Source organism: Oryx dammah, unplaced genomic scaffold, assembly GCF_014754425.2.
Source record: "Oryx dammah isolate SB20612 unplaced genomic scaffold, SCBI_Odam_1.1 HiC_scaffold_9, whole genome shotgun sequence".
In the NCBI taxonomy this organism is placed as follows: domain Eukaryota; kingdom Metazoa; phylum Chordata; class Mammalia; order Artiodactyla; family Bovidae; genus Oryx; species Oryx dammah.
The window spans coordinates 48,989,935-49,003,820 of record NW_024070193.1 but is presented as its reverse complement, the minus strand read 5'-3'; the positions used below and the strand labels follow the sequence as shown (position 1 = coordinate 49,003,820).

The window sequence follows — 13,886 nt, the reverse complement described above, 5'->3', positions numbered from 1 at the left end:
CCAGCATGTGCAGCACTGGGCCAGGTAAAGAGCCTGTGCCACCAGCTCCTGGCTCTGCCTACGGGTCACCATGGTGCCACCAACATGCCCATCATCGCCTGTTTGTCTGAAACAGAAGCCCCTTGTAGGGTCCACAAATGCCTTCTCCAGAGCCAAACTCCAGGCTCCTTGCCTCGTGTTCGCCCCCTTCTCTGCCTCTGGGCCTTCCAGAAGGCCGGCCGCTGGCATGTCAGGCACTTTCTCCTGCTTGGCAGCGGCAGATCCTGGCTCTGACACAGAATCCACAGCGAGGGCCCCCCAGCTAACCAGATCCTTCTTCAATCTGAAATGGATCCTAATCAGCTTTCCCAGAGCCAGGCTGTTTGCAGACATTGGGAGCCATAATTTAAACTTTCTGTGCAAGGATTACAGTAGCCTGCCAAACCACCATGCAGGAAGAAAACTTTGAAATAGGAAACTCTTTTAAGGGAGAAAAATTCAAATGAGTCCCCTTTCCTTTCCTTTGGCTCCCGATTGGTTTTGAAATGGCCTGGCCCTGGGGCCTCTTCAAGACAGTCATAAAGGCCTGTTTATAGGAGGAAGTTTCATTATTGTTCAGATGGTGTATGGGACTTGCACCTTTAAGGAGTGCCTTCAGCTCATCAAGCCAGCCTTTGAGTCAAGTGGTGAGAGAGTAGAGATGCTGGGATGTTTTTACTTCAAGAGGAAAAGCCTCATTGAGGGCCCCAGACTTCTCTCTCCTCTTTTGCCTGCTCCCTTGTACAATTTGCCAAAACAAACAGGCCACCACTCAGTGAAGGAGAAAACTTCATCCTTCTCTTCTGCTTCCAACCCAGGAACCATTTGCCTCCCTCCTCTTGGCACCTTTTGCCAATGAGATGGCCTGGAGCAAAGGGCAGTGCCATCACCTGGTCAGAACCATGGCCAGCCTCTTCCCAAAAGGCCCAGGACCTGCCAGCTTTGTCTGCTCTCAGGTGTTGTAGAGCTGGGCCATGCAGCGGGTTTGCCATCCTCTTCAGAAAGGCCAACTTGAACCATCCATCAGCCAAACCTATTCTAAGAGCCTGCTGCTTTGGAGCTGGCTTTGGGTGCCTGGTTTTCACTTGAGAGCATTGCTGCAAACCCCAAGCAGAAGCACTTAGAAAAAGAAATCTGTGAAAAGGCTCAGAGACTGTGTAGGTTTGGCAGCCCCTCCGGGAGTCATTGGGGGGTTATCACCTTCCCTCCAGCTGGGCTAGGAGAACCCTTCCTTGCTTCTCCTGCAGAGAAAAAGAAAATGCACAGGCACACACATATATACACCCCCTTTGCACTGTCTCAATTGAAACCATGTGCCAGAGATGCTCAGTGGAGACTTATTTATGTTTGGAAGTAAATATTGGGTTGATGTTGCACTGTTGACATCTCGAGACAGAGACGTGCTATGTAAATAGTCAAGGAACTTGAAAGGGCTGATAAACATGAGGCTCTGAGTTAGTCCAAAGAAGGAATATGTCTGAGGCCCTTAGAATAGCTACCCAGGAGGCATCCTGAAGGCCAGGGAGGAGTAGGTGGAGGGTCTCCCTAAAGACCAAGCACCATGGGGTTGTTCAGCTGTTCCTCACTCACCCCAGACTGGGCTGGGAAGGAGGAACCTGATGCTGCAAGCTGTGGAACCCCAGAACCCAGTGATTCTCACTTCTTCCTTGGTCCCAGGCCTCTCACAGCATCTTCCTAATTAGGGCTATTCAAGGGGAAACTGGCTGTTTCCCTAGGAATTTTTTGGCAGGTTTTTTATAAGGTTTGCATCAGAAAGTTGTGTGAATCTGTCAGAAGGTCTGAGGGAGCCGCCCTGTGGTACTACAGGCCCCCTCTGGAGCAACACAGAGGAGAATCCAGAAAAGCCCCTGCTCTCTCAGCTTCCAGCGGAGCCAAGTTTGGCTGGAGTCTCTCTTCCTGTAGGGTTTCCATGAGTGTTTCCTCTGCTACAGACAGATCAATTATAAACAGAATCTTTTGCCCCTCAAGTGCAAAGCAAGCCCTCGAAGGTTCCAGGAAAAGTGTAGGAAAACAGACTCTACTGGCTTGGCATTGAATGAGGGGCTACTTAGGGTCTGGTTTAACTCATCATGGATCATTTCCCAGCACCCTCAGCATGGGCTTAACCTGCCCTGAAAATCTAAGTTTGTCCAGCATCTCTTCAAGATTTTCCCCAAATTAACCATGAGCACTAATGAGAGTGAAAGAGTAGGCGTGCTGTAGGCGAGAAATGCCTTTAAAGTCTTGATTGATCTTTGTGTTTAAGAGTTTTAGACTTCTTTATACTTTATAATATATCCATACTTTGGTATAAAAATCCAAAATTTAACGTTCCTGAAAGCTCTTTGTGAAAAATTGATACTGGGTAAGGACTTTGTGCCCTGAGCCTTCTGCGTGTGAGGGCTGGGTACACAGCTGTGTGCTTCACAAGCTGCAGTGCTGAGTTTGCTTTGGGAACCAACATAAAAAGCCTTCATTATGTTTCAGGGCTGGAAGAGTTCTGAGAATGCCATCCATCTCTTGGGCGGAGACAGAGACACTGGGGCTTAGAGCCAGGAGATGACCTGCTCTGAGCCCCCAGCATGAGCAGTAATCAGAACTCCAGGCTCCCCACGCACTACCTCTCCTGTCCAGCCCTTCTGACTAGGTCGTATGGCACTGGGCAGGCCTGGCATGTCACAGTTGTTTGGGGGGCCATGGCTTGGTAAACTCAAAGCCTAAGCTTTGGGCTGTCTGCCAAAAGCCAAAATCAGGCTGTAAACAACAGCATGAAGGTGATAGTCTCTTTTTCTGAAATGGAGTTCATTTGATCACATAAGAAACGTTAGTCTGACGGGTCCAGCTCTAGACTGTATGGTACCTTGGTGCATGCGTCGTGCTGAGTCGCTTCAGTCATGTCCAACTCTTTGCAGCCCTGTGGACTGTAGCCCACCAGGTTTCTCCATTCATGGGATTCTCTAGGCAAGAATACTAGAGTGGGTTGCCATGCCCTCCTCCAAAGGATCTTCCCAATCCAGGGATCAAACTCGTGTCTGCATGCGTTGTCTGCATTGCAGGCAGATTCTTTATCCACTAAGCCACCTGGGAAGCCCATGGCACCTTGGTGCAAATGAGTAAACAGCACCCTGTCCTCCAGAAGCTTTACTTCCATCTGTCAGAAAATTCAGAAAATCTGATTCTGTTAGAAAAAGACACTTGACTGCCATCTGCTGGAAATAGTTGTAATAAATTTCACATCTCTGTTATCTGTGACATGAGTGGTAACCCCGATGACTTATATGCAGTGCACAGCCTGTGCTACTTATCCAGCACTCTAGTCATCAGAGTGGACCATGTTTTAAGAAATTGTCTTTGAGCTCCAGAGAAAAAGGACAAACATCAGTGGCAGCTCCAACCTTCCATCTAAGAGACTATGCACAGGTTGTGTTGGGAACAGGGCTATGGAGACCCTGCTGCTCTGGAGTGGGGTGGAGAGTTTGCAAGGCTGTTTCTAAGAGAAGCTTTACAGTTAACTGCCAGTGGATGCAGAGTTTTCAAGACTAATACTGACTGCACTCCACTTGAGAAAAAATAATTCCTACAGGATATGATGCCGTCACTTTGTTGGTAACAAGTATGACACATGTAAACTTGAACTCAGAAGAGCCACCTGTGAGAGTCAGTGCAGACACTCTAAATCCTTGCTAGATTGACACTCTGCATCAAATCCGCATGCCAGCATAACATAGCTATGAGGAAGTGTGCCAACTTTTTGTCCCCTTTAGAGAAACAAGACAAATCTGTTCAGTAGGACCAGACACAGTGATGCTCTTTGCATCTGGAACCCTGTCAGCTGCCCCCCTGCTACTTTTCCCATGAGTGTCGATCCATTCATAAATCAGACAAAAATATGGAATTCTGTATCAGTTAACCCTTGCTGTGTAACAAACCGAAGTTTAGGAGCTAAAAAACAACCACCATCTACATAGCTCACAATTCTGTGGGTTACACTGACCTTGACAAGGCAGTCCTCTCATCTTTGTGGGGCTCACACCCCACAGCTGCAGGCAGTTGGGTGCTGTCTGGTTCAGGAGGACCTCAGCTGGGTGGACTCGCCTTTCAGCAGCAAGACCAAACTTGTTCACATGGAAGCCAGGCAGGGGTCTGAGAAAGCAAGCAGGAGTGTGCATGGCTTAAGTGTGGAACTGACAGGGCATCACTTCCCTTGTATTCAGCCATCAAAACAAGTCACAGTGCAGATTTGGGAAGCGAAAAATAGCCTCAGTCTCCTGATAGTGTTTGTTGCAGAGCCACGGTACAGGGCATTTTTGCATTTATCTTTGGCACTAAGTAGAAGTGAGATGCTAAGCTCTGGAGATAAAAAGCACAAATCCTTAGGAATCCTAAATGTGAAAGATAATAAGAGAGCAGAAGACAGTTGAAGCTCTGCTTGATTGGCGCCACCGTGGAGATATGTTACATCTTTGGAGTTAAGTGAGTAACCTAAGATCACTGAAACACCACGCTACCTGCAGGCAGAATCCTGTGCTAGAAAATCTTATTCTGATGTAACATCCAGCCTTCTTTCTACCATTACGTTCTCCTCAGTTCAGAAAACTTGCTCTGTTAACCACATCTGTATCTTTCAAGAATGAGATATCAAGCAGTAACTTCTTGATAGACATTTCCGCAAAACCTTTGGTTGCTTTGCTGGCCTCCTGTGGGTATGCTTAGAGGATGGCAACAACAGTCTTTTTCGGATTCTCCAGAACATTCAGGCCAAGCCTCCTTTCTACATTTCCTTGCAGAAGGAAGAAGGTGGTAGAGATTTGAGGAGAGAAAAGTGCATGTGTTTGGGTGTGAGGAAGTGGGGTTCTGACAGATGTGGTCTGATGCTGGGGGCGTAAGGGAACTCAATATCTGTCTGCAGAATGGACCTTGAGGATCAAAACTCAGAACACAACGGCCCTTGCCCTTGTTCTGTGGAAGCTTCCACTCCCTCCTGGCCATCAGTCTGCACCACTTTGCCGGCTGCTCTCAAAGGGAGCTCTGAGGACTTCCTGGGCCATGCCGGTGGAGGTGACCAGTGCTGTCTTGGCAGCTCTCGTAACAGTCTTCCTCTTCAGCTGGGCCATAAGCCTCCTTCAAGGAGCAGGATGAAGATGCAGTGAGTCAATGGATGCTGGGTTCACGGTGAAGAAGTGTGAGGACAAATGCACAAAGGAGTTAGATGTGCTCGCGAGCCTGGGTTTGCTTAAGGCAAGTTTGGTGCGTACATCCCCCATTGGCAGCAGACTGTGGAGATTACTGGTCTCAAAGGTCTTCAAATATGACTATGAGAATTATATGCCAGTGACAGTGTGGTACCAAAAACCTGCAGTGAGCCAAGAGTGTATGTCTGTTTCATTTCCCCTACTCAAGGGGATCAAAATGAGGATTTGGAGGCAGTTATTTATTTGGAAGACAATCTCAGGAAACACAGATGGGGGACCAGGAGAGGGAGAGGGCAGGGAAGGAAGCTAATAAAGGATGTTATCAAGCTGGTTACCACTGCAGGCAACTTCCATGTGGGGCACATACCTCAGGGTTTCGCACCCAAGGAGAGAGGGAGCTGGGGTATTTGTACACCCACTCCCATCAGTCATGTTTAAAGGCAGATGCAGGAGGATGTCTGACCTCAGAAACAGAGGCCACTAACTCTGGCGAGCACAGACAAGAGATGCCAGGTGTTACTGAGCGTGGGGAAAAGGTCCGCCTTGGACTACTAAAGGTTACCTTTCTGCGGCAATAGTGCCTGCACTGTCTGTGTGAGAACTGGAAATCCACCTCACCATATGTGAAAAGCCATAAACATGGGAAGGAAAGATCTTTTCAGAACTAAGCTAAGGAAACTGCCATCATGGTTCAGGAGGAGTTGCCAGTTCTAGGGAGATACACACTGCCAGCTTTGTGCACAGCAGCTCACTAGGGTCACAGATTTGAGAGAAGGCTCTAGAAGACAGCAAGGTAGGATGCAGACCTGAAGACACTTTTAAATGCCTACTGTATGAGAGCAGCATTTATCAAATTGTTCCACAATGGCTAATGTGTCACAGGATATTAACAGATTTATCAAAAGTTAAATAAGCTTGAGAAATATCAAGTCCCTGACTTTCTCAATCCTTTCCTAAAAGGGTTAATTTGATCCTTTACTGTTCTTCTGTACATGACAAATCTCTTAAAGAATACATTTTTTCCAAATTTATTTGACCACGGAACATCTTTATTCCCAAACTACCTATGAATGGCTCAATAACTAGTGTTCCCCAGCACAGAGTTTGGGAAACACTCCACCAGAAGTGCATTGCAAGGAACAAACAGCTTATCATAAGAAAGCCTTCAGGGAGTCCATGCATTTTGAAGAGTGGCTCCATGTAACACTTCTAAATCAGCCTAGTCTGAGGAGTTTTCCAGGCCTTCCCAGCACTGTAAGTGGATCATGCCTCCTCCCGGGCCAGGCAGCTTTGGAACCAAAACAGCTGATTCTCCAGCATGTCTAACCCAGCCTCTCCTCTTTCTGCCTTTCAGATGGGCTTCTTTCGCAGAAGGTACAAAGAAATTATTGAAGCTGAGAAGAACCGGAAAGAGAATGAAGACAGTTGGGACTGGGTCCAAAAAAACCAGTGACCCGCTACCCCTCCCCGTGACGTGGCCCAATTGTTCGCCTGTCGTCCCAATCTTTGTATCTTCCATATTTGGAAGAAAGAATCTTCTCCAGATTTTTCGGAGGCCCCACGATGCTGTTCTTGTCCTCATTCTCTCAAGCCCAGGTGGCAACCTGAGGCAGCCACTTCGGCCAGGTCGCCTGATTGGAACCATCACCACCTCCTTTTCCAGTTGAACTCCGAACTTTGGAAAGCCGGCTGCAGAGCTGGGGGATATTTATGAATGCAACAAGTGTGGTCAACCCTCAGGGGAAAACTGTTAACCTAAAAGTATTTTTATAAATATAAGCCTTTTATACTGATTATGTCTTTATATTTGTATCGATGTTTTATTATTTCTATTAAATGATTATATAGTTCACTCAAGCACTGATATCTGGCCTGAAATCTTGGAAATACATGTACATTCATACAAATGTTAAAGGAAAAAGATCTTATTGTACTTTGGAATGGAACTTGCTGTTAAAAAAAGGACTTGCAGATGAAATCATCTGAAGAAACCTCATGTGATGAATCCATCAAGCAGGCGGTGCTATATATCAACTGCAGTTGGGGTTGACCGCGAAGACATTTCACGTCTTTGTTGCCTGGAGTCAAGTGTGAAATAATGTGCTAAAGAACCAAGAGTGTTTTTTCATCTGTACCTTCCATTGGAAGATTCCCAGCAGGAATTTGGATGGAAAAACCTGATTTCTGAGGCCTGCTCTGCATCACCTTATAGAGCAGGCATTTCACCCTCCTTTCACTTGGATTAAGACATGAAAGATTGGAGCAATGCCAGTTGGTTATCTGGTAAACCTCAGAATGGCATCTCATCCTGGACAAAGTGCATCAGAGTCCACATACCACCAGGACTAAATCAGTGGCCGTCAAGCAGAGACTTGTGTCTGAATGCTGTGATGTGTTGCCTTTTCATGGTAATTTGAGTCAAAGGTCTCCATTGTCCCCAGCACTCTTGCTGTCCCAGCTAATGGTAATTGCAGAGTCCTTCCTGGAGATGACCATTCAACCTGTCTTTTTAAAAAAAATTGTATCTTAGGTGGGATTCTTAAGAAGTGGACCCTGAGACAAGGATTTTCACACAGTAACTTATGAAGGAAGTTTCCCCAGGGCACACCAGTAAAGACATGAGGGAAGCAGGACAGGAAAGGGGAGGAAGCCATGTAAGGAAGTCATTTCAGGGCACATCCTGACCCTTCAGCGGGGGCCCTGGAGGATAGCTTATGCCTCAGAGTTGTACCAACCCGCAGTAAGGGAGCTGAGTGTTCAGAGTCTTGCACCCAGGGGAAATGTAAACATTTTTTCACTTCATGCCAGCAAAAGAACCCCCATAGCTCAGGAACAGTCCTCAAAAAGAGAGCTGCACCCCAACCTGGGAGGCACACAGAGATGACGTAAAGGGCTCTGGGCATAGCACTGATCTCATCACCTACCCCTGCAGGGCTGAGGCCGAGTTACGGCCTTCACTATGCAAGCTCTCTGTTTGATAGTGTTTGTTACCAGATGCACAGTGCTGTCGAGGTTTGAGTGCAGTGTGATTCTCTGAAAGGGCAAGGAGAGGGTGGAGGTAGCATGTTGAGCACTGCACCTGGCCTGTGGTGATCGCTCAGTAACCGTGAGCAGCCCTGGCTGCTGTTGCCACTGCTGGAAAACCATCTGGTATGAAGCAAACTATGTCTAAGACCAGGGTCTGACAGTCCTCAGTGACTTATCACAGCCTGCTCAAGCTGCAGGTACAAACAGATAGCATTAGATGCGAATGAAACAAGAAACAAGACCAGGCATCTCTCTCCTAGGGCCTTGTTGACTGGAGGCTAACATGTGAGGGGACTGTGAGTGTTGCTGAAAAGACACAGAACTCAACCGCAGGGGAGACAGGTTTTTCTATACACATACTTGGCCAGTCCTTGCAAAGATACCTAAAGTTTTGGCAAAATCATGAGAGTGCTAGGCGCTTGCGAACCTGGCATGGAGCACGGGTGTCTTTGTTTTTTATGCAGTTGACTCTGATACAGGAAGATACGGAATGCATCATGCTTCCCTTCCCAGTGACCACGGGAGTAGACAGAAGCCAGGGGTTCAAGGGCATGAACTAGGCTGGTCTTAGAAGGAAGTCAAGGATATAGCCTCTCACTGAGGGGTGGAGGCCCTGAGGCAACAACAGGCAGATGCAGGCAAAGAAACCAGTTCTCACTGAGAGTTCACCTAGGACAGATGTGTATGGACCCCAGCTGTGCCTGAGGCACTGTGCTGAGTGCTGGTGGCTCCCCTGGGAAGACACTTTGCCCCGGGGGAGACAGATCTTCCCACAGTAGAGCATAGAGCGTGGATTCCTTTACAAAACCTCATTTGCAGCTCTCCTTGCACATTCTCTTGCTTGTTTCATGGTGTCCTTTAATATATCATTTAGGACTTCCCTGGTGGCTCAGCGGGTAAAGAATCTGCCTGCAATGCGGGAGACCTGGGTCTGATCCCTGGGTTGGGAAGATCTGGAGAAGGGAACGTCTAACCCACTCCAGTATTCTGGCCTGGAGAATTCCATGGACTGTATAGTACATGGCGTCGCAAAGAGTCAGACACGACTGAACGACATTCACCTTTTGGGATTCTTGGGTGGTAGACCTGGACAACTCCAGGCGCGACTTTGACTAAATGCATTAATGGGCACTCACCAGCCTCCTGCAACGAGTGCAGACGCATTGGTGAGAGTGTAACAGGATAGCTGGCAGGCCCACAGTTCTGCAGCATCAATGGGGGAAGGGCAGACTCCATAACCAGTGTCAGAGCTAGGATTCATGTGCTTCTGAGTGGTAGACACTCAGGAGTGAGCACATACCCTGGAGGTTACTAAGACTAAATAGGACAGTTTTTAAGAAAATCATGCTTGGCATCTGCTGGAGCAAGTACTGGCAGCCAGTCTGGGGCAGGTGGTACCTCTACTTATTTCCTGATGCTGAGTAGCAGGCGGGCTGCAGGGAGTGGAAAGCTGACCAGTTAGCACAGACATAGAGAGGGAAGTCGAGCAGGTTGTCAGGGCTCTCAGCTTGGCCAGTTCACCAGCTCCATCCAGTTCAGAAGCCATTAGTAGGCTCTTGAGGGAAGCAGACAGAATGGGTTGTTGTGTCTTTGTTCCTTGTCCAGAAGGTTCTTTTAAGATTCCACAGCGCCTTCCAATTTCTATGTTTCCTGCCTCTGTGGGTTTGCTGTGGAACACTATCTGATACTCTCTTGCACAGCATTGTCAGCTTCAGCTTTTGACTGTGTAGTCATTAGGGTTGTCATCAACTCTCACAAGGACTGAGATGCTTTTTAAATATGAAAAAAGGACCTTTGTAGAAATTGAGAGGATGCCCCCTTTTCAAGAGTGATTTACTTATGCACAGTTTACATGGACTAAGGAGTTTGGAACACCCCCTAAGTGAGCCTTGAACCCATCACAAAGAGGCCATGAGGTTCAGGAATGAAGGGACACTGGCAGGAGCGGCTGGGTCCAGTGGTTTTACGGTGACTGACAGGCATGTGTCCAGAATCACTTGCTACTGAGGTCACTGAGGCATTGTCAGTCAATTCTTCAGAAAAATTCCATCAGCATCACCAAGCCCTCAGCATTCTGAAGTTGGTTAAACTTTGTAGAAAATCCAGTAGAAAGTTCTCCTTTACCAGGTCATACGTAGCCTTCAGCCCTGGAGCCAGAGGCAAGGAGATTCCAAACAAAACTAGCAAGCCTCCTAGAAACATCTGGGACTCATTTTTGCTGTGAACATGTAGCAGATCCCTTAGGTGGTTGAGATGGGTGCTGATACACAAACTGTGGAACCATAGTAAAGTCATTTTTAGGAAGCTTATTCTACTTTTATTTTTTGATAAGTCATCATGGCAGGGGAATGCAGTTGTGCATGGGTTACATGTAAAGCTACACCTGTTGAAACCTACACCCGATTCAGACTTCCAAATGTAGAGGCAGAATAAAGGATTGACATTTGGGGGAAATGGCCTTTTAGCAGATCAAAGGCAGAAAACCACTGTCCCTTAGAAATGTTCCAAGTATGCAGGGTTTTAGTCCATGATTTGTTTAGCTATGTAGAGCAAGAAGATACACAAGTGGAGAATGTGTTTTGAAGCAAAGAATGGCTGAAGTGGCAGTAGGGTCAAAATGAATCTTCTAGAATGTCTTCTGATTTTTAGCATGTGAAGGGGATAATGACCAAATATGCTATGTGATGCAATGCTTTATAGCACAATGATCTAGGTTTCAGCCTGTGTTAAGGTTTTTTTTTTTTTTTTCAAATTCTAATGTGTGACTGGCAGAGTGCGTTTAAAAGCTTTAAGAGTGGTTAATTGCATGGCAGGCACCCACACTAGTTCACTTCCAGAACTTGACTGATGCATCCATGTTTCTGTTGAGGAATTTTTGTGGGAGGGATGTTCCTCTTCACAAAGTCACATGTATTCAAGTCTGTGCAGTCACTTCTAATTCACTTGCACTGTTTGGGAAATGCAGGTTTACAAAATACATGTTTGGAATAAAAAAATGGCTGCAAATGATTCAGGAGTTCAGTCTAATTTCTTTTGCTAATTTATTTTGCCTTTTTAGGTTGTTGAAGATGGGGTTTCAATGTAATACCGCGTGAGCATTTAAAGAGCCTGTGCAGGTCCATCTAATTAATTGCACATAAGGAACACACTCTATGTGGTCGAGCTGTCCCTGATCTTTGGCCTTCCTTCCATGGTCCTCACCTTCTCTGTGCGTCACTCACCCACCCGGGGAACACCTGGAACCTTGGCCTTAGGATTTTGTTGTTGTTCAGTCACTCAGTCACGTCTGACTCTTTGTGACCCCATGGATTATGGCGTGCTTGGCTTCCCTGTCCTTCACCATCTCCCGGAGTTTGCTCAAACTCTTGTCCATTCGGTTGGTGATGCCATCCAACCATCTTGTCCTCTGTCGCCCCCTTCTCCTCCTGCCCTCAGTCTTTCCCAGCATCAGGGTCTTTTCCAAGGAGTCAGCTCTTAGGTTTTAGGATGGATGGTCTTCGGATGAATGGGACCAAAATGAATGGAACAGGTTCCTAACTGTTGTTAGTAGACTGAGCATCCTCCTGCATCTACCAGCTAGGAAGCACTTTCCTAGGAGCTTTTTGGTAGCATCCTTACACATTTACAAACATCGTGTTCTCTTAAATTTTTAATCTTTTCCATCTGTCTAGTTATCTTCCTGTTCTTATCTCAAATGGTGTTTATTTGTGTGTTTTTCTCTTTTTTCCCTAGAAGAGGCCAACAAAGATCTATTTTATTGATCTTTTCAAAAATAAGTCTTGATAAATCTTTGGCTATACCAATTAAATTAAATCTACTGGGTTTTCCTTTCTATTTCATTAATTACTGCTTTTATACTTATTAAGATTTATTTTATTGCCCCGTGGTTAAAAATCATACACACACACACACACACACACACACACACACACACCACAATATAGAAGAAGGTCTGAAAAGATACATACCAAGGGGTTAAAAATTGTTGTCTTTAGGTAGATGGGATTGTCAGTGGTTTTGCTTTGCATTTTGTTTTTACTTGTCTGAAATTTCATTTTCTATAGTGAGCATATAACAATGAAACATATGTAAATTATTTTTAAAATAATGTTACATCTGAGAGATATGAATTGCTAAGCCAAAAGAGATCTCAAATTCTAAGTCTGGAAAGAAAGAGATTTGTTTACAGCAAAGATCACTGATGATCCTGACACACTTAGGACAATGGTCTAGTGAGAAATTCCAACCAAACTTTTTAACTCTGAATGCTTTCTGACTTAACAAGACCAGTCAGACCACTAGTGCTGATTAAATATGCTTCTCTCCTGTTGCCTTAATCCAGGAAAAGGCCTTGACTAACTCAAAGGAATCAAAGATACAATAGTAAGAGGAAGAAAAATGGCCAATTAGTAAAGTGTGCCCCCTGTTCAATCTGGAGTTGTATAATCCACTGGATTACCTCTGGTCCTTAAAGTCTATCTATTCATCAAGATACTATGCTTAGTAATAGAATTCATGGGAGTGCTAAATCAGAGCTCTGTCTGCACTGTTAAATCATTGGCAGCTATCCACCAGCAAAGTCCTCTAACTCTGAGGTCATGTCCATTCATTCTATGTAACATCCAACTAACGTGGATATAACAAAATATCTCCAGCTCTACACTGAAATCTGAGGCTGTGCTGTCTGGGCCTGCTGCCAAACCTCTGCTTCACCTCAAAGTCTAGTCCAGATCATTGTGTATTTTATTTAATATGATTCTTCTATAATTGAAAAAATACCTAAAAATTAAATCTCAACAGATGTATAAAAACTACGCTCTGAAGTCACAAAATCACCAAATAAATGAATAAGCAGGGGGCATTTTTAAAAGAATTTTCAGGAAAACTTTCTTCTAAGAAATAGCAGATTTGGAAAAAATGAAATCTTCTCCAAAATGACATCTATTTGGAACCTACTTTATCAGTTAGAAGAGTATTTGCTCCATGTAATAGAAAAATCCAAAATTAGCAATGGTTTAAACATTGCTGAAAGTATGTTCCTCTCACATAAAAGAAGACTGGATGTGGGGCATCAATTATTGGATGATCAGGGTCATCATCAAGCTTCATGGACGATCAGGATACCAGCTTCTCTCTTTCTACGTGTGTGACTTAAAGTTACCTCATGGTAACTTAAAGTTACCTCATGATCCCATATGGCTACCAGGGTACCAGCCATTGTGTCCACATTCCTAGTCAGCAATAGAGGGGGAGGATAAAATGGCATATACCCCTTCCCTTTTCACTAGCCTTCTCAGAAGTCCCATACAACACTGACCAGAAAGTAGTCATATAAATGCATTCACTTGTAAAGGAGGCTGGGGAATGGATCATTAATGAATAAGAGAATACATGTTAAAGACAACTAACAGTTGCCGTACCCACTGGTGTAAGACACTCAGAATATAGCTGCCTTAAGCCCTAACATGTATCCTTCAATTCTTGAGTCTGATTGAATTTGAACAAGAGGAATACCTTTATTTATGCAACTCTGCGGTACGCAGAGTTGGTGAATCATATTCATTGTTTATGTTGTGTTGTTTTTCTCATTTAGCCCCCACCATCCCCATTCACATTCTTCTCTCTTCTAGAGGTACCAAGTCTAATGAA

At 45.4% G+C, this 13,886-nt stretch overlaps 1 protein-coding gene across 1 annotated transcript in view; it reads left to right on the top strand.

The window, feature by feature from the left end:
- Positions 1 to 11,246, top strand: part of ITGA9 (integrin subunit alpha 9) — a 367,824-nt gene extending 356,578 nt beyond the window's left edge. The window contains exon 28 of the mRNA XM_040246228.1: positions 6,565 to 11,246. Coding sequence (XP_040102162.1) covers positions 6,565 to 6,663 — 99 coding nt within the window. The 3' untranslated portion in view covers positions 6,664 to 11,246. The remainder of the gene's footprint in view (positions 1 to 6,564) is intronic.
- The last annotated feature ends 2,640 nt before the right edge of the window (positions 11,247 to 13,886 follow it).